The sequence below is a fragment of the Sprattus sprattus genome, assembly GCF_963457725.1.
Source record: "Sprattus sprattus genome assembly, chromosome: 10".
In the NCBI taxonomy this organism is placed as follows: domain Eukaryota; kingdom Metazoa; phylum Chordata; class Actinopteri; order Clupeiformes; family Clupeidae; genus Sprattus; species Sprattus sprattus.
Window position 1 is genome coordinate 13,548,880 of NC_137908.1, and position 18,776 is coordinate 13,567,655.

The window sequence follows — 18,776 nt, forward strand, 5'->3', positions numbered from 1 at the left end:
GCGCTATATAAATGCAGTTCATTTACCATTTGCCATGGCCTCTGGTGTTGAGTTGAAAGGAAAAGCACATGCTGTCCTGAAAAACAAAAGAACTTTGACCTTTAAAAACTCATGATGGAGCTGGTGTATCATTTGTCCATTTAAGCCCCTCCAACAAGGTTCAACACATACTGTACTCTAGTGAACAAAAGCTACATACAACCATTTAAGGTAATATAACACATCAGGGATTAGAGAAATGTAGAACACTATTATGCAGACATTTACTCCCCAGAGATACAGCTGCAAGTAACCACTCACCATCATACGCTTAGCTCATAGTATCTTATAGATGTTTGTAACATTCTAACCTCCACTCCAGTGGCAACTGAGCAAGTAGGCATGGCTATCTAGTTACCACTCAAGATGTATACTGTAAACAAACACAAAGATTAGTTATTTATTGCACACACTGAACAGAGGCTAGAGCCTAGAGGACTGCAAGGAGCAATTAGACGGATTTGACAAACAGTGTATTGGATTAGAATCGCTGACTGCACCTTTAATGAAAATATAGGTCACTGAGTCACTGAAAATTCAGAACCTGTTGGACGCCACCCAGCAGACAAAAGTACAAGATGGCTCATGCATCTCCACCCTGTCTGCCAGGTGCAAGTAATAAATGCCAAAGCTGTAAATTACAGGGTGCCATGCAATCTGTGCCCTGCCAGGTTGATGACGATCAGTGTGCTTCCTGGATCTCATTTAGGAAATGAAAACTAGTCTGATTTCCATAAAGCTGTTATGGACATGCATTGTAAATGGAGCTTTGATTGAATGTCTTTTAACTTTCTTTAACAAATTATTATTGCATTACTGTGACCTCATACATTATATCATTTTGTAGTAATAAAGTGCAAAATTATTGCAGACAGCATTATAATTCTAATTCCTTTTGATATTTTCCTGTAGTGGTCTGCTCAACTGCACTGACCAGTGAACAGTAAATGTCCTGTGCTTTTAGGTCAGTGTAAGAATGTGAGGACACTGACAATGAACAGTGAATATATGTGTCCTCTCCTTTCAGGTCAGTGTAACAGTGTGAGGGCAGCTGATATTGTGTTTTTGGTGGATGGATCATCCAGCATCGGACGTTCCAACTTCCAGTTGGTGAAAGGCTTCATGTCAGGCCTGGTGAAACCCTTTGCCAGTGCTGTGGGAGGGTCGGGTGTGCGCTTCGGAGTGGTGCAGTACAGCGACACTTCCAGGTTAGATATTCATTCCCCACTGGGGCTCAGATGGTAAATGCTGTATGGTTTAGGAGGTTTGACAATTTGTGATAAATTAGTGTATACTGTAAGTTCATGAGCATGTATGTATGTATGTATGTGTGTGTCTGTTTTTTTTTTTACTGTAACATTACCAAATTTCTTTTGTAACAGTTCTGCCAGTTCTGTTTGAATACAGTGCTTTATAGTTTATAAATATAAATATGCTTATACTTGCTTGACTTTCATATAAAAACACTGATATATTGGGTGCTAGGATGGAGTTTCCCTTTGGAAGATATACGAATGGAACAGAGGTTGTGGCTGCTGTGGAAAACATCCAGTATAAGAATGGGGGCACTCGCACTGGGGATGGGCTCAAGTTCATCGTTGATAATTTCTTCAGCCCTCCGAACATTCGAGATGTTCCAAAGGTGAGAAAAGAAGTGGTGAAGAGAGAGGTTAAAAGACGATTTCCAGGTGTTTAGCCCTGCATGATAAAAGTCAAAATGTCGTCTTTCTAACACACACTCTCTCTCCCTCCTTCTCTCTGCCTCGCTCTCTCTCACTTTCTCCTTCTCAGATTGTCATCGTTATTACTGATGGGAAGTCACAGGACCCTGTTACGGATCTTGTTCAGAGGTTACGCGGCCTTGGGGTCAAGATTTTTGCCTTGGGTAAATGCTTTTCATGTTATACCGCTTATCTGTTCTTCTCTTATTGTGTCTATAGTGGGGATGTGTCTGAAAAATCTGCTGATATTAAAACATTACTCTGTAAAATGTTAAATCAGACCCTCCATACTATGCTAAATCAGACCCTCCATACTATGCTAAATCAAACATGCTTCCTTCCACCACATATTCTCACACACCAAAGGCTCTGCCTCTACCCATCAAAAATACATCTGAAATCATCTGTTTTCTGTGTCTCTCTGCATGTTTCACTCTCTCCTTTTTCTCTCTTTCTCTCACTTGCTTGTCTCCCTCTCTGTCTTGTCCCCTCTAAATGCACCTGTTCCACCTCTCAGGTATAAAAAATGCAGACCAGAGGGAGCTGGCTCAGATAGCCTCCCCCCCACAGAATTACTTCTCCTTGTTCATCAGCAACTTCAAGGGCCTCAGCTCTGTGCTGCCACAGGTTTCCCCACGAGTGTGTGCTACTGCAGGGGGAACATACTCCAGTGATGGTGCGTCCCTATGCTTAGACGACAATAACACAGCAGAGGCAGTGATATATGGCATTTACACATTTAAATATCTATACGTTGTACATGTCTATGCAACTTTATATATATAAGACTATAGTTTACAATAGATTGCACAAATGTATACATCAACAAAAACAAATATATAATCATATAATACATTTATACATTGTACATAATAATACATCTATACCTAAACACCATCGAAAATGCCTTTTCAAACCAACACTGATTATCTGTCTTTGCTTCCTCTGCCCCTGCTGCTTCTGCCAGAGGCACTTCCGGGTCCATCTAACCTGCAGTTTACAGGCAGCACCATTGACTCACTGCGCTTCCGCTGGAGCCCAGCAGGAGGCCAAGTCACTGGCTACCTGATCCAGTACACACCTATCTCTGGACTGGGACAGCCAATCAGCACAGAGCTACGACAGGTACGGCCTTTGCATACAGTGTGTGTCCATGTAACAGCGGCCTGTGTTTGCAGAGTAAACCTCACGCCTAATCCCCCCCGACCACCACTTTATATACATTTATCCTGGACTTATGAAGGCGGTCCGGACGGTTTGTCAGGCGTCTGCCAGCCAATTAACTAGCTAGCATATCAGCTCACAGCTTTTGGACCTGTTTTGCTGACCTGTCAAACTGTGCATTAGCAAAAACCTTACCTTACCCTTGACATTTGTATAATGTTTTATGTAATTTGGATGGATTCCTCACAATCAGTTGTACCAAGGGCGTAGATTTGGTCTCAGCAACACTGCCCGGAACAGGCAAACTTAAATATAATAATAAATAACGTTCTCCACATTTTTTGCAAGTATGAACATCACTTCTTTTTGTCAGCATCTTGTCTCTCAGGCTCGGGCGCATTGGAAAACTTGGAAATTTATTTTTCACTCTTCTGGGCTACACACATAGTACATAATAATACGAATGAGTTTGCAAATATATTGTGCAAAATATTTTTTTCTAACAGGCAATTCAAATTACCAAAATATTGGTGAGGACAATTGTGTTTTTCCCAAACTTTTATCGTGACTAGTCCCTATGGACCGTATGCAAACCTACGCCCTTGTACTATCTGTGAATTCAGAGACCAAACCCAATCGGGGAATGCAGAGCCACACAGTAGACTGCTGTAGCCCATGGCCAGAGCGGTATCAAAGGGATGTAATATATTTGATTTTCCACACACCCAGTCTTTGATAGGTCCATGGCATGAAAATGCTACAGTGTAGGACTGTTGTTCGCTGAAGATCGTCTTGACACATAATAAGGGTGTAAGTGTATAAGGGTGTTTATACATGTGCAGGCAAGGTTAAAGTTAAAAATGTGTCAGATAGGCTTGGGCGGGAAGGCCAATTTCCCACTTGAATGACTCATCCTTGAACACCATTTGGGATTATTATACAAAAAACAGTGCAAACGTTTTTAGCATTCTGTAACAGAACACTTCACTGTTACAATTCACACACATTGTAACAAGTGTTACATTCTTAAATTATTTAAAAATGTACAATAATCAGCTTTGGTAGTGTTACAGAATCCTGTGGTCTGCTACAGATTTTCATTACACACGTTACACACTAGAAATCTTTTAGTGTGCAACTGTCATTGGTATGAGTCATGACAGTATTCATGCTATCTGATGTTATTGCATGTAGCATGTGAACATGACTAATGATTAAATGTGGCATTTGCCACAACATGTATATGACATGGTAATATCAATCTTATGACAGAGAGTGTAAGTGAACTGTTGAGCTTTTGTGCTCATAGGTGACAGTTGGAGCTGATCAGCAGAGTTACACCGTACAGACCCTGCGTTCTGGCACTGACTACCTGGTCTCAGTCATTGCTCAGTACCCAAACAGCGTCGGAGAGGCTGTATCTGCTAAATCTAGCACCAGTAAGACCACACACACATACACACATAAACTCAGCTAAACTGTCACAGGCTTTGATCAGTTACATTAAACCATTAAACCTGTTGGGTCTCTTGCTGCTCATGCTTAGGGCAGTATATCTTTGAAAAAAAAGATTTTTCATTAGCAACCTGCCACCTGCACAAATCTGACAGATAGTGCACGGACAGAGGTCTTTTAGAGTATATTACATTATATTTATACATTCAGTTTCAGTTTAGCAGGTGACAGTATTCCCTGAAATGTGTCAAAATTAATTATAAAATGTATTATTACTGTCAATGAGACTTACAACACCAGAATAAGGGTAATTGAGTTCAGTATTACCAAGGCGTATCTCCTGGTAGTTTGCAGAAAACTGCAGAAAACTGCAGAAAACTCGTTTACTTTTGCAAAATACTAAACAGAAAGGATGGAGGCTGGCTGTTTAAAATGCATAATTATGTTTAAAAAGCATCAATTAAGTATTGATTAATGTTTATTTTGTCATTAAAAAAACTTATCTCATACACATTGTCTTCCAAAGAGTCATCTCAGGGTGTGTCGTCGCTGCGTGTGTTACGTTCCGGTTTCTTCTCCATCTCTTTGGCATGGGATGCCCCCACCAGTCAACCACAAGGCTACAGGGTAACCTATGGGCCCAGAAGTAAGGACGAAGTTTCTAATGCTTAATTTCATGCAGCCGTAGGGCAGTACACATAAACAAATCATTAGTTGCTGAGTTGCACTGTGTACTTCTTGTGTACAGCCATGACTTTTAACTTTCATAGTTATAGTTGGAATAAATAGATGTGTGTGTCATGTGTTTCTCTATGTGTGTGTGCGTGTCTCACAAGTACATTGTATAAAACCCTTAATAGCTCAATTTATGTAAGATCATTGAAGCCTGTAAAGGCATATGTCATATAAATGACTATTTGCACCACTTCTGCTAATAAAAAGAGTAAAAGTTTTTACATTTACTGTAGTTTCTTTAATACCATTAAAATCTGTGATTTGATTCTAATGTTATTTGTAGCATGAACAGAACGGAGATGTGAATATATTTAGTGCATTCCCAGCAGTCCAAGTTGAACTGTTTTAAACCACCTCTAGCCAAAAGCTGCTTCTGTTTTTAACTGTCTCTGGTGTCACCTCAGCCTCAGGTTTAAAAGAGCTATATGCAGGTCTGGCTAGCCGTCAGCTAGTGAACTTAACAATGTCATACTCCACACCCCAAGCAGATTGGGGGAGGTATATCATTACAAAAAGCCAAGATGGGGGAGGCTAAATGCTACATGTAGCAAGAAAACCTTTATATGATTGAAAGACAAGCAACCCTTAGTGTCTCTATTTCTGGTCCACAGGCCAGCCAGCCTCACAGCTGGAGCAGAGGCTGTCCCCTGGTGTTACCACAGTGACACTGGACCGTCTGCAGGCAGATACTGAGTACATAGCTAGCGTTCTCCCCATGTTTCCTGGAAACACAACAACACCCACAAGGATATCTGTTAAAACCTGTGAGTAGCCTACTGCCCTCACCACACGGTAGACTGTATGAGCATGAAAACACACAGCTGCACACTATTAACATAACAGGCCAACACATCACATTCATCTCATACTAAAGTTAAAACACACTCATGCAAAACTCACACAAATGCACATATTGTAAATGTGTATTATTACTTTTGTGGTACACCTTGTTGACTTGTTTGTGGGGTGAATGGGTTTTTGACATTTGTTTGTGCATGTGTGTATGCGTGTGTGTGTGTGTGTTTGTGTGTGTGTGTGTGTGTGTGTGTGTGTGTGTGTGTTTATGTGTGTGTGTGTGTGTGTGTGTGTGTGTGTGTGTGTGTGTGCGTGTGTGTGTGTGTGTGCGTGTGCGTGTGTGTGTGTGTGTGTGTGTGTGTGTGTGTGTGTGTGTGTGTGTGTGTGTGTGTGTGTTTAGTGCGTTTAGAGGCAGTGAGACAGCTGACTGTTGAAACAATCTCAGAGAGAAGCGTTGGTGTTCGATGGAAAGCTACAGATGGAGCCAGGGCTTACCGGCTCGTCTGGGGACCTTTCACAGGTAAGACACCAAACACACACTCAGCTAGTGGACAATGGGTTTACCTATACTGTTACTGAAATTTATCCGGTCTTGCATTCTGCACCCACCTACTAATGCACAACTACTGGCAATCCATTCCAGCTCATCTGCTAGTACTGACAGCAATGTTTTAGGATTAATTTCTAATAATACTAAATAAAATGTAAAGTTACTGATTGTGAGGCCTTTCCCTCTCAGGTCGTAATGTGGAGACGCAAGAGGTCACCACAGAGTCTTACACACTCTCTAGTCTTCAGCCTGACGTTGAATACATCATCACTGTCATCGCTCTCTACGACAACAACACAGAGGGCCCTGCAGCCACAGCCAGGTTCAAAACAGGTACGTACACTCACTCACTCGATCACTCTCTCACTCAATTACACTCTTACTCGATCACTCACTCTCTCACTTACTCACTCACTCACTCACTCTCTCACTTACTCGCTTACTCACTCACTCACATCAATCACTTACACTCAAAGCAGCCATGGCCTACTGGTTAGGGTTTCAGGCCGGAAACCGTAGGGTGGCTGTTTCGAACCCCGATCAGTAGTGAAAATGTGGACGGTGGAAGTGGTAGACCACTGCTCTCCCATGCCCACGTCCACGGCTGAAGTGCCCTTGAGCAAGGCACCTAACCCCGATCACTGCTCCCCGGGCGCCACCAAAGGCAGCTCACTGCTCCGGGTTAGTGTGTGTAACCTCACTTCACTGTGTGTGTGTCACTTCCCTGGATGGGTTAAATGCAGAGGTGGATTTCGGAGTGTCTGTCTCTACACCACCTCTGCCATAGAGAGGACTTTCACTTTTTTTTCAGATCGTGCACTTTTTTATCAAACCTTCTAGCAGATTCTGATGGACAAGTCAAATTATTTCAATACAATTTTGGGGAAGGTCAGGAATCTGGGCTTAATCTGGCCCTAAGGCTGGAAATATTCAAAAGTCACAACTTTAATTGCATCTTAAAGGTTGTCACTGATATCAAAGTGATATTACAGTTTTTCTCAATTGCTTACACACATTTTTTGAAAGCATACCTCATCTTCTCAAAACTCTAAACACAAATCACAAAACCACACACACAAAATGCAAAACCCTACATATCTCCTGCAAAATTCTACTTTGCCTTCAAAACATTGTTATGTCTCCTCAAAATGGTATTTTGTATTCAAATGACACACACAGACCATCATATGAGTAGACACTTCTAAGCACCAATTGAACACTGATGTGTTCAATGGAAAACACCAGTATGAAGGGGAAAACACCATTATGAAGGCCTTATCATGAGCAATATGCCTTTTCATGTTCAGTGTTACTGTACGCTTAGTCCTGTTGTAAAATATAACTCTATAATGATTTTACTCAAATATAAAACACACAAATATACAGTAACATCAACAATATTTCTTTATTTTTTCCGAAAGTGCTGTAGCCTCTACATCACAGCAAGCACAACTGGATGTGTAAATGAATTGCATAGAACAAACAATAGAAAATAGGCCACAATAAAGAAAAATGTAAAATAAGAAATTACAAAAAACCTAGGTTGCATCCTGTTTAAGCTCAAGAACTCTCTGAAACAAACATGACAATATTGTTTTAGAAATAAACCAACCCAGTGTTGTGAAACACTTAAAAAAAAATAACGTTGGATTGTAATTACAATACAGTACAGTAATGTGTTAGTGCTGATAGGGCGCAATTAGTTGTGGAAATGTATATGACTTACTTGCACATAATGATATCGAATTGTTTGACTCTGGCAGAGTTCCTGTAATAAGGCACCCTGTACACCTGCTTCATTCTCAAGGTGTTCTGCCTCAGAACATGGTCCACTGTAGCTAGGCTCACTGTATTGATGTTAAGGAATTTGTCTTGGTCATCAGTGGTTGCATTTTGTATTTGTTTAATTTTACAAATACAGTACAATATCAAATACTTTAAATGATAAGGCATTCAAACTATTGGCTTCCTGTCATAGTAGTGTTTCTTACCTATTCTCTCTTCTGAATGCCGGAGAATTGATGCTACTGAGAAGCGGCTTATGTTTGGTTGAACCCTCTGGCCAGTCTCCTGCATGGTCAAACCATGGTTGACCACATGATTGACCACAGTGGCCCGAATCTAATCAGAGATAATGGCACTCCTTCTTGCTCTTCCTCTTCCTCCTCTTGCACCTCCTCCTCTTACTCTCACTCCTCTGCCTCTCTGATCACCTCTCACTTTACGTAATGTTGCCATCCATTGTCTTCAAAACCAGGAGCTCACCTCTGGCTCTATATTGCTAAAGCTTTGATTGCAAATTGCAAAAGCATTGGAAATGGAAGTTTTGCTATTTGAATGGCAGTGTGTTCTGTCTGAACACAAGGAGATTTGGCTTTACGTAATGAAGTGTGCAAAAATAGAGAGGATAGTGTGTAGTGTTTTGAAAAAGGTGTGGTTAAGAATTGAAATCTGGGTCTAAAGCAGATCATTGTGTGTAGTGTTTTGAAGAAAGTGTGGTTTACAAGAAGGAGTTTAACTGATGTATAACTGTCTGCAACACATTTTGAAGCATCACTTTGCAAGAATATGCTATTGTTACTGTAACTAGTTTTACAGTAGTATCATCTTCAAATTAATTTTGATTGTACAGTATACGGTCATGTGAAGGACAGATTAAATGTACCTGTCATTCCCACCGGCCATTTAGGCTGTGCACTATGTAGCTCTGTGGTCCGGGTCAGAAAATAAACAAGCTTTCATAGTACTACATTGTCAACATTATCACCAAAGACACAGTTAGCATGTTAGTAAGCTTTCATCAGTGCCCACCAGGCTGTTTTTGGTATTTGCAAGGCCTTTTAGGTAGTTATCTTCCTAGTTTTAGACCCAAACTCCTTACTGCAGCTTTTCACCTAATTTTGTTTATTGGAAACAATCAAAATATTAAACAGCTGTTATCAGACAGAGAGAGAGAGGTCTAGGACAGAAAAGTGGATGTGTGAGCACGTTAGTAACAAGATCACCAGCACCATGTTGAGGAGAGAGAGAGGGAAAGGTGTGTGTGTGTGTGTGTGTGTGTGTGTGTATGTAGGAGAGAACATAAGTGCTGCTAGAGAGAAAAAAAGGTGCTCAACTGAGAGACTAGAACACTTTATATACACACAGCCTGCTTGTTTCATAGTAAACCCACACAGGCCCAAACTGCTCGTGGCAGTGACAGGGCAAGACCTGAGGGGGCACAGGGGGTCGTAATAATTGTTTTAAATAAATGGTTTACCGTTTACCGTTTGTTGCTTATTATTGTTGTTTGTCTTCTCCCTGATAGAGCTTTTTGAACAGCAGGTGCTCAGAGCCACCCCCACAGGTCCCTCCTCAATCAGACTGACCTGGAACCTTATCAGATCTGCCAGAGGCTACCGCATAGAGTACAAGAGAGATGGTAAACACACACATACATGCACACATGCACACACACACACACACACACACATGCCTGCCTGCCGCATGCTTACACACATGCTCACGCATGCACTTACACACACCTATGCACACACACACACACACACACACACACACACACACACACACACACACACACACACATACCTGCACTCACGCATGCTCAAACATGCACTTACACGCACATATGCACACACACCCACACACACACACCTGCTAGCATGCACACACACACATACACACACACACACACACACACACACACACACACACACACACACACACACACACACATAGATGCACGCACGCACGCACGCACGCATGCACGCACGCACACACACACACACACACACACTTACTCGTGCACACACACACACACAAACACACATACACGCAATGCACACGCACACACACAAAAGCACACACACTAACACAACTCAAAATACCCCTCTCACACACACACGTGTCTTCATGTAATTCTCTCTGTCTTACAGGGGCTGCTGTTGAAAGGGTGACGTTACCCCAGGGCACCATCACTCATGAGCTGCGTGAGCTGCAGCCCCAGACTGAGTACATCATCACGCTGTACACTCTCTATGAGGGCCGAGAGGAGGCCACACCTGTGTCCACCGCACCTCAAGGTACACACCTCAACACTGGTCTTATCGCTCACACACTGTCATCTTCATCCTCTTCTTCTCCTTCCTCTTCTTCTTTCTCTTCCTGTTTTTGTTGTTGTTGTTGTTGTTGTTGTTCCACTTCTTTTTCTTCAATATGCTTTCTGTTTTCTCCTTGTCTTTCCCCACCTATGTTGTCTCTGAGTCCTACACACTCTTGCTCAAATCTATTTGAGTGGATGACTGATTTTTGATGGAGAATAGATTGCTTTGGATCTAACCTAGCAAATACAGTACTAGAAATATTAATGAAGGCTTTAGGGTGATCTATAAGCAGAAAGGTAATATAGTACTCATAATTATGTTTACGTTTTAGTGTATAATGTCTCCATAGGGAGCTGAGCTTTGTTCATGTCCTCCATGTTGCGTCACCATGTTTCCATGTTCAGTAGCCCAAAATGGACAAACTAAAACATTGGTATTAGAGGGGGCCTTTCACATTTTGATGGCCCCTGATGGCCACCTCCAATCTGCATTCTCACCGCTAGATGCCACTAAATCCTACATACTGTGCCTTTAATATAACAAAACTGTGCATATATTATAACATTCTAAAAATAACATGGTGAAAAGTTTGCCAGAAAGTTAAAAGTGGTCAAGTTGACAACGTGATAGAATCTAATAGGATGAATGATTACTGCAACACCTTTCTTAACAGCGGCTAAGGTCCAAGACCTGCGGGTGACAAACGTGAACAGCCGACGCATCAGGATTGCTTGGACGAAGGTTTCCGGGGCGACTGGCTACAGAATCACCTGGAGACAAGGCAACAGTAAGTGCACCTCGGTGTTCGGAGTGACCCGTATATAATCAGAAGAGTGATCATCATCTGGTATCATCTCTGAACATGGAGATGTATTCCTAGGTCCAGACTAGGCTATAACAGGATCAGACAGAGGCCAGATTTAGTCCACATCATGGACAGACCCAGAACAGATCAGGGTCAGATTATGGCCACATATAGATACTCTAGATAAACCCCAGACTCAAGACGGAACCCTGCCGGACTATGGCCAGTCCACATCAGTGACAGGCCGAGACCAGATCCCTGCCAGACTAAGGCTACGTCTAGTCTAGTGTAGATCAGGACCAGACTGAGGCCAGGTTTAGTCTAGATCCATTGGGAGTAAGCCCAGGTTCACAGCGGCCAAAGACCCAGTCTGTCAGCTGCCATCAGTGAGTTTTTCTCGGAATGTCTTGCCCGTCTCTACCAGGTGGTGTCCAGTTCCGTGAGCTTTCCCAGGACCTCTCAGCCTTCACCATTGAGGGGCTGCAGCCAGATGAGTATGTGCTGCTGAGTGTTGCCGTGGTGGTTGACGGAAACGTGGGCGAGGCGGTCACTTTGAACAGCCGGACACACGGCTACAGCATCTCTGGGCTCCGCATCGTGGACGTGACCTCCAGGAGTATACGCGTCACCTGGGAGCCCGTGTCCTCAGCAACGGGATACAAAATCAGCTGGCGTCATAACAATGGTACATTACCTGGTTACACTTTATATTAAGCAGCATTAGGTACTATGAACTTACATACATACAAACATACATAAACAGACAGGATAGAAGGGAAAGAAAGTATGCCTATTCTTATTAAGGCACAGAAAAGTTTTTTTCTGCCCAAAGAATAATTAAAGTGTTTAAAAATCCGCAAGTTGATTTGCAAGTCTGATATGCGACATCTGTGCCAAACCATTCAGAACCACAGACACTAATTAGCACTCTATTTCCTGCGGTGTGTATGCTAGGTGCGGAATCCTCCAGGAATGTGGCATCCAGTGTGACCTCACACACTATTGATGGGCTGGAGGAGAATGCGTCCTACCGCGTAGCTGTCTCAGCTCTCATTGGCTCAACCGAGGGGACTCCAGCCACAGTGCTCACCAGGACAGGTGACCTCACAAAGATGCTGTGTTTACAAAAGCACACATAGGACATTTACATAATGCATTCACATTTGTTGTTTGTCAAATGCAGCTGAATTCTCCTCATGTACACTCTGGTGTATCTGTGTGTGTACACTCTGGTGTGTGTGTGTGTACTCTGGTGTGTGTGTGTGTGTGTAGTCTGGTGTGTGTGTGTGTGTGTGTGTGTGTGTCAGTACTCTGGTGTGTGTGTGTGTGTGTACTCTGGTGTGTGTGTGAGTGTGTATGTGTGTGTGTGGGGGGGAGGTTTGGATCGAGCCTGGCACTATTCCAGCCAATCGACATTGTTTCTTCAGGAGGAAGGGAAGGTTTATTTGCCTGGTTGTTAAACTCAAATATCAATGACCTTTTGGATTGACAACTGCACCTTTTAATGCTTTTTCAGTAGAGTACAGGTACACAGTTGATCAGCCAGTGTGCTGTTGGTTTTGTGAGCTTTACCAGTAGACCACCAGGAGGTCTACATTTGTATTTATGGAGCTCACTTCTGTTGACAGTGACTGGCGGGGTTGTTGGCAGAGTAACAGACCTAAAGGTGCTGGCGCCGCAGGACGAGGAAGTTAAGGTCACATGGGTCGGAGTTCAGGGGGCAACATCCTACCGTATCGTCTGGAGGAAAACTGAAGGTCAGAAAGTCAGAAAGTGTACAGTGTACACTTTGTATTGCATGCATAAGCACACACAGCACAGTTATGTACCTACTTTGGAATCTCTCAAATTTGTGTGTGTGTGAGTGATGTCTGGGATGTGTGAGTATAATTTGTGTGCATGTGTGGATTTGCCTAATGTTTGTATATTGATATTGAGAGGGAAACAGGAGAGAGAGAGAGAGAGAGAGAGAGAGTATGTGTGTCTGTGTGTGTGTGTGTATAACGTGTGTGTGTGTGTGTGTGTGTGTGAGTGTGTGTATAACGTGTGTGTGTGTTGTGTTTTCTAGGTGGTGAGGAGCAGAGTAAGCTGGTGGGGAGTGGTGTGACCTCAGTGGACCTAGAGCAGCTGGAGCGTGGGGCCCAGTATGAGGTGCAGGTCATGGCACTGGTGCAGGACCAGGAGGGCTCACCAGTCTCTGTCAGGGTCACCACACGTACGTACCTCAAATGTGTGTGTGTGTGTGTATGTGTGTGTGTGTGTGTCTCAGCGGTCTCTGAATAGTGAAATTGAATGTTTGCCCAATTGTCTTGGCCATGAGCAGCCTTTGGTGTCGGTCTTGTGTGTATGGTGTGTATTGTGTGTGTATGTGTGTGTCTGTGTGTGTGTTTGTGTGTGTGTGTGTGTGTGTGGGGGGGGGGTTGTTTGTGTGTGTGTGTATGGTGTGTATGTTGGTTTGTTTGTATTTGTGTGTATAATGTGTATGTGTGTTTGTTTGTGTGATTGTTGATGTGTGTAGCTGGCTTAGCAGTGGGGCGTGTGGAGGGACTGCAGGTGTTGGAGGTGAGACCAGGAAACCTGCGTCTGACCTGGAGAGCAGTAACAGGGGCTACTGGATACAGGATATACTGGAGAACAACAGGTATACACACACGCGCACACACACGCGTGCACACACACACACACACACACACACACACACACACACACACACACACACACACACACACACGCACACACACCCACAAACACATGTTTTCACTGTGCTTTTAAACACTCTCTGTACTTTCTGTTGCAGGAGAGGCAGAGCGAAGCCAGCCTATCCGGAGGGATGTGACCTCATACGACCTGGAAGGACTTAGGCCTGGCCTGACCTACATCATTCGATTCGCTGCACTTTTCCAAAACAGAGAGAGTGAGGCAGTCACCATCAGTGCCACAACAGGTACACCTGACTTCTCCTCACAGCAATCCAGCATTCACATTACACACAGCACTCCCATATTCTCCTTCATCAGATGCATCTTGTTAGCCTGCTTCAAGCTTTACCTGCATGTCTTTAGAATTGAATAAAAAAATGTAAATAGATTTATAAACACGTGAAGCTTTGACTACAGAGAGTGTTTAAAAGCACAATATTTTGACCTTTTCCCCATTACTACATATTTGTATTCTATCTGTCATTATTTTAACCCCCCACCCCCTTTCCCTTTGTGTTCATTCTCTCAACTTTTTTCCTCATTTTCGCTCTCGCTCCAGCTGCTCTTACATCTGTGTCCAATTTACGGGTGATCGATATTACCCAGAATTCAATGCTTCTGGGGTGGACGCCAATACCAGGTGCCACATCTTATGTTCTGCGATGGAGAGAGGAAAGAGGTGAGTGACTGGACACTCTACTATAGTATACCCTAAACTGTACTAAACTGGGGGGCACTGTAGCTTACACAGTAGCCTCGACCACATGAGGGCTTGATGCCCATGGAGGACACGGGTTCGAATCTGGCCCGATGTCATTTCTCCAGTCCACCCCCCACCTCTTCTCCCTCTAATTTCCTGTCCCAGTTTTCTATCAATTAAAGGCATAAAACAAATCTTTAAATAAAAAAAAATATATATATATATACTATACCATACTTTACTATACACTATACTGTTCACTACACTATACACTATACTATAACTTATACTGTACTGTACTGTACTATACGCTATACTGTGCCTTATACTGTACTATACAATACTCTATACTATAAACTATACTGTACTTAATTATACCTTACAATACACTTTACTATACCTTAAACTGTAACAAACTATGCTATACTATACACTATACCATACATTATACTGTACTGTACTGTACTACACTATACTATATTATACTATACTATACACTACATCATACCTTATGCTGTACTATGCTATAATATACACTATAATATACCCTAGACTATGATTAACTACACTCTACCATGCTATTCTATGCGTTATGTTATACTATACCTTATACTATACTCTACCTTATAACACGGGTAGATGGAATCCACCATTCTGAGAGTGAGTTCCGGGGTGTGCTATATTCAACGGTATAGTAACTGTACGACCTGTTTTCATCTACCTGAGTGTTCCAAATCAGTGCGCACTCAAAAGAAAATATCTAACCAAGATGGCGTCGTGTTGTGGCTAATGTAGTGGGGAATGTTTCATGTGAATTAAGCTATCTACACGACTTTTTATATGTCTAAATTGACTCGGTTAGTTGTTTCTGTGCTACACGAATGTTACAGAGTATTGTAAGTCTTTACTGAAAGTCTCGAATATTATTTCGAGTCAGTACGGTATCGTCAATAATGTACTTGTTCGAGGGTTTGCTGCGCGTAGGGCCTAACAACTCCCTCGAACAAGTACATTATTGACGATACCGTACTGCCTCTCGAACCTTATTGCTTAATTATACTATACTTTGCCTTATACTGTATGTGTGACATGTATACTTTACATGTATTATTATATACAGTGTGTACTGTACAGCACTGTAGCGCTATACTCCTGATCCGCAGTGTCTTCCCAGTTTTTTCACTCGTTCACTTCTGTGTGTTAATTCCTCCCGTCACTGGCATCTGCCCCTCATAGGCTAATCAGTCTATTCTCTATATTTGTCCATTGAAACCTAATCTCTTATATGTTCATGTGTCAGACACAGGAGAGGGACAGTCGCAGGTGATGAACGGGTCAGCAAACTCGTTCCGTGTGTCTGGACTGAGGCTGGGCAGACGCTATGTGTTTTCCCTACAGCCCTCGTTCCAGAACCAGCTCGGACCTGTGGTTACTGTAGAGGAGCGCACAGGTAGTACACCATGATACAGCTGACAGTGTACCTTAACATACACAACCTCCAAACACACACACAAACATCCAAACACACACACAAACATCCAAACACACACACACATATTCACGTACAAACATCCAAACACACACACAAACACACAAACATCCAAACACACACACAAACATCCAAACACACACACACATCAGAGTGTATACCTAGACCATTGTGATGTGTATCCTGCAGTGTGTGTGGACGGGCGTCTGGATGTGGTGTTCCTGGTCCCCGCGTCTCGAGATCGCTCTCGTCTGAAGGAGCCTGTCCTATCTCTGCTCGCCAGCGCAGCAGGAACCCTCACCACCATCGGCTCCAGAGATTCCCAGGTGTGTGTGCCAATATTTGCCTGTGTGTGTGTGTGTGTGTGTGTGTGTGTGTGTGTGTGTGTGTGTGTGTGTATGTGTGTGTGTGTGTGTGTGTGTGTGTGTGTGTGTGTGTGTGTGTGTGTGTGTGTGTGTGTGTGTGTGTGTGTGTGTGTGTGTGTGTGTTGTGTGTGTGTGTTTGTGTGTGTGTATGTGGGTCTGTCTGTCTGTCTGTCTGTTTTTGAGTGTATGTATTCACCTTTTTACTGTGTATGCGTTTGTGTGTATGAATGAATGTGTGTGTCTGTCTGTCTGTTTGTGTGTGTGTTGTGTATTGTGTAATACAAAGTCATTTTGTGTACTCTTTGACCTGTCCAGATGGGGGTCTTAGTGTACAGCGATGTGCCCAGAGTGCACTTCCTACTTAATCGCCATAGCAACAGTCAGACTCTACTTCAGGAGATTCTGTCGACCCCCTTCTCAGCTGGCTCTGGGAATGCAATAGGTAAGTGTGCCTTCAATCTGCCACTGTGTTTGTGTGGTACCTGAAACAAATTACTTTTCTAGTATATATACCGGTATGTTATTGTAAATATATATTGTAAATATGTCATATGCTATATATATGCTGTCATATGCTGTTCATATTCCTAGTACTATGGAATTATACCATTAAGTGCAGTGTGACACTTGAGTAGTAATTTTTGTGTGACATTAAACTTTGCGCTTAAATACATCCTAACCATAGTCCCAACCTTTATGTATGTAAGCACACAATGATAGTGTGCGTTTTTTGTTATCCTGACTTAAAATGATATACTGCGCTGTGTAACTCATAATCATTTCTATTTTTATTACTCATACCAATTTTATCTCGCTGGCTTTCCCACGGTTTTAACTTTGTGATGCTTTCTTTTAGTTGCATATAGTCCTGTCTGAGGATAGGCCTTTTATTTTCTTTGTGCTTTTAGTCAGTCTGAGGTTGTTAGTTTTTGCTATTCACTATTAACTCTAATTTGTTTGTTGTGTTTTTATTGTTTTTATGATTTTATTCATGTCTTTCTCATGTCTTATTTGTTTTATATGCTTTTATGTCTTTTAATTAGAGAATCATTTTCTTATTCTAATATTCCAAGAATAGTTTTGTTTATTTTTTACTGTTAACTGATTCACCTCAACTGGGAGTTCATCTCCTGTTATTTTCAAATGTGCTATATAAAAAAACGTGACCTGACTTGACCTGACAATTCCTATAGGCTAATGTTTGTCTGTCTTTAGGTCAGGCACTGACATACACGCAGAGATTCTTCCTGACGTTGTCGGCCGGGAGAAGACGTGTGCCAGGAGTCGTGGTACTCATTGCCGATGCCAAATCTACTGATGATGTCATCAGGGCAGCAGCTGAACTCAGGGCCACAGGTGAGCTGTGATGTCACTGAAAGGCAAAAAACCTGATTATCTGTGGAAAAATAAATATCATCTAAACAGCTGATCCATATCCAGTCAAATTATTTGGCTGAATCACAGGAATGAGGATGTCCTTTACCAACCCCACTCTCACTCCTGTCATATTGCAGTAGCTTTGCAAATGCTTAATTGGCTGATAAGCTCAAACATTAACCACCTTTTACCAGAATTGTGGACTCTTGTGGACTCTTCCTTTAATATATATTATGTGTGTGTGTGTGTGTGTGTGTGTGTGTGTGTGTGTGTGTGTGTGTATGTGTGTGTGTGTGTGTGTGTGTGTTTCTTTGTGTGTGTGTGTTTGTTTGTGTGTGTGTAGGTGTGACAGTGCTGGCAGTAGGGATTGGTCGGGCGGACTCTCAGGAGCTACGGCGTGTGGTAACCGACGGCAGCACCCAGAACCTGCTGTCCGTGTCTGACGTGGCACAGCTGTACCGCTACCACCCTGAACTGGCCGACCTGCTGTGCGGCCTCGCCAGGGGGACGGGAACAACGGTGAGAGAGGGAGAAAAAGGGATGAGAGAGGAGGAGAGAGGGAGGAAATAAGAGGGGGATAGAGGAGGAGAAAGGGGAGAGAGGGAGGAAATAAGAGGGGGATAGAGGAGGAGAAACGGGAGAGAGGAGAGAGAGGGGAAGGGAGGGAGGAGAGAAAGAGGGAAAAAGGAGAAGAGAGAAGAAAGAGAGGTAGAAAGAAAAGGGGAAAGATGAGGGGGAGAGGGGATAGAGAAGCATTAAGAGACTGAAAGAGAGAGGAA

At 42.8% G+C, this 18,776-nt stretch overlaps 1 protein-coding gene across 1 annotated transcript in view; it reads left to right on the forward strand.

Annotated features, from left to right (window-relative positions):
• Positions 1-617: 617 nt before the first annotated feature.
• col7a1 (collagen, type VII, alpha 1) overlaps positions 618-18,776 on the forward strand; it is a gene marked incomplete at both ends in the record, with an annotated part of 62,197 nt that continues 44,038 nt past the window's right edge. The window contains 25 exons of the mRNA XM_080846059.1: positions 618-654; positions 1,067-1,247; positions 1,525-1,681; positions 1,831-1,924; positions 2,278-2,436; positions 2,728-2,885; positions 4,234-4,363; positions 4,906-5,025; positions 5,726-5,878; positions 6,649-6,792; positions 9,767-9,880; positions 10,395-10,541; positions 11,236-11,349; positions 11,792-12,052; positions 12,322-12,465; positions 12,996-13,124; positions 13,436-13,582; positions 13,886-14,008; positions 14,165-14,311; positions 14,626-14,745; positions 16,067-16,216; positions 16,445-16,581; positions 16,936-17,062; positions 17,836-17,976; positions 18,341-18,516. Coding sequence (XP_080702185.1) covers positions 618-654; positions 1,067-1,247; positions 1,525-1,681; positions 1,831-1,924; positions 2,278-2,436; positions 2,728-2,885; positions 4,234-4,363; positions 4,906-5,025; positions 5,726-5,878; positions 6,649-6,792; positions 9,767-9,880; positions 10,395-10,541; positions 11,236-11,349; positions 11,792-12,052; positions 12,322-12,465; positions 12,996-13,124; positions 13,436-13,582; positions 13,886-14,008; positions 14,165-14,311; positions 14,626-14,745; positions 16,067-16,216; positions 16,445-16,581; positions 16,936-17,062; positions 17,836-17,976; positions 18,341-18,516 — 3,510 coding nt within the window. The remainder of the gene's footprint in view (positions 655-1,066; positions 1,248-1,524; positions 1,682-1,830; positions 1,925-2,277; positions 2,437-2,727; positions 2,886-4,233; positions 4,364-4,905; positions 5,026-5,725; positions 5,879-6,648; positions 6,793-9,766; positions 9,881-10,394; positions 10,542-11,235; positions 11,350-11,791; positions 12,053-12,321; positions 12,466-12,995; positions 13,125-13,435; positions 13,583-13,885; positions 14,009-14,164; positions 14,312-14,625; positions 14,746-16,066; positions 16,217-16,444; positions 16,582-16,935; positions 17,063-17,835; positions 17,977-18,340; positions 18,517-18,776) is intronic.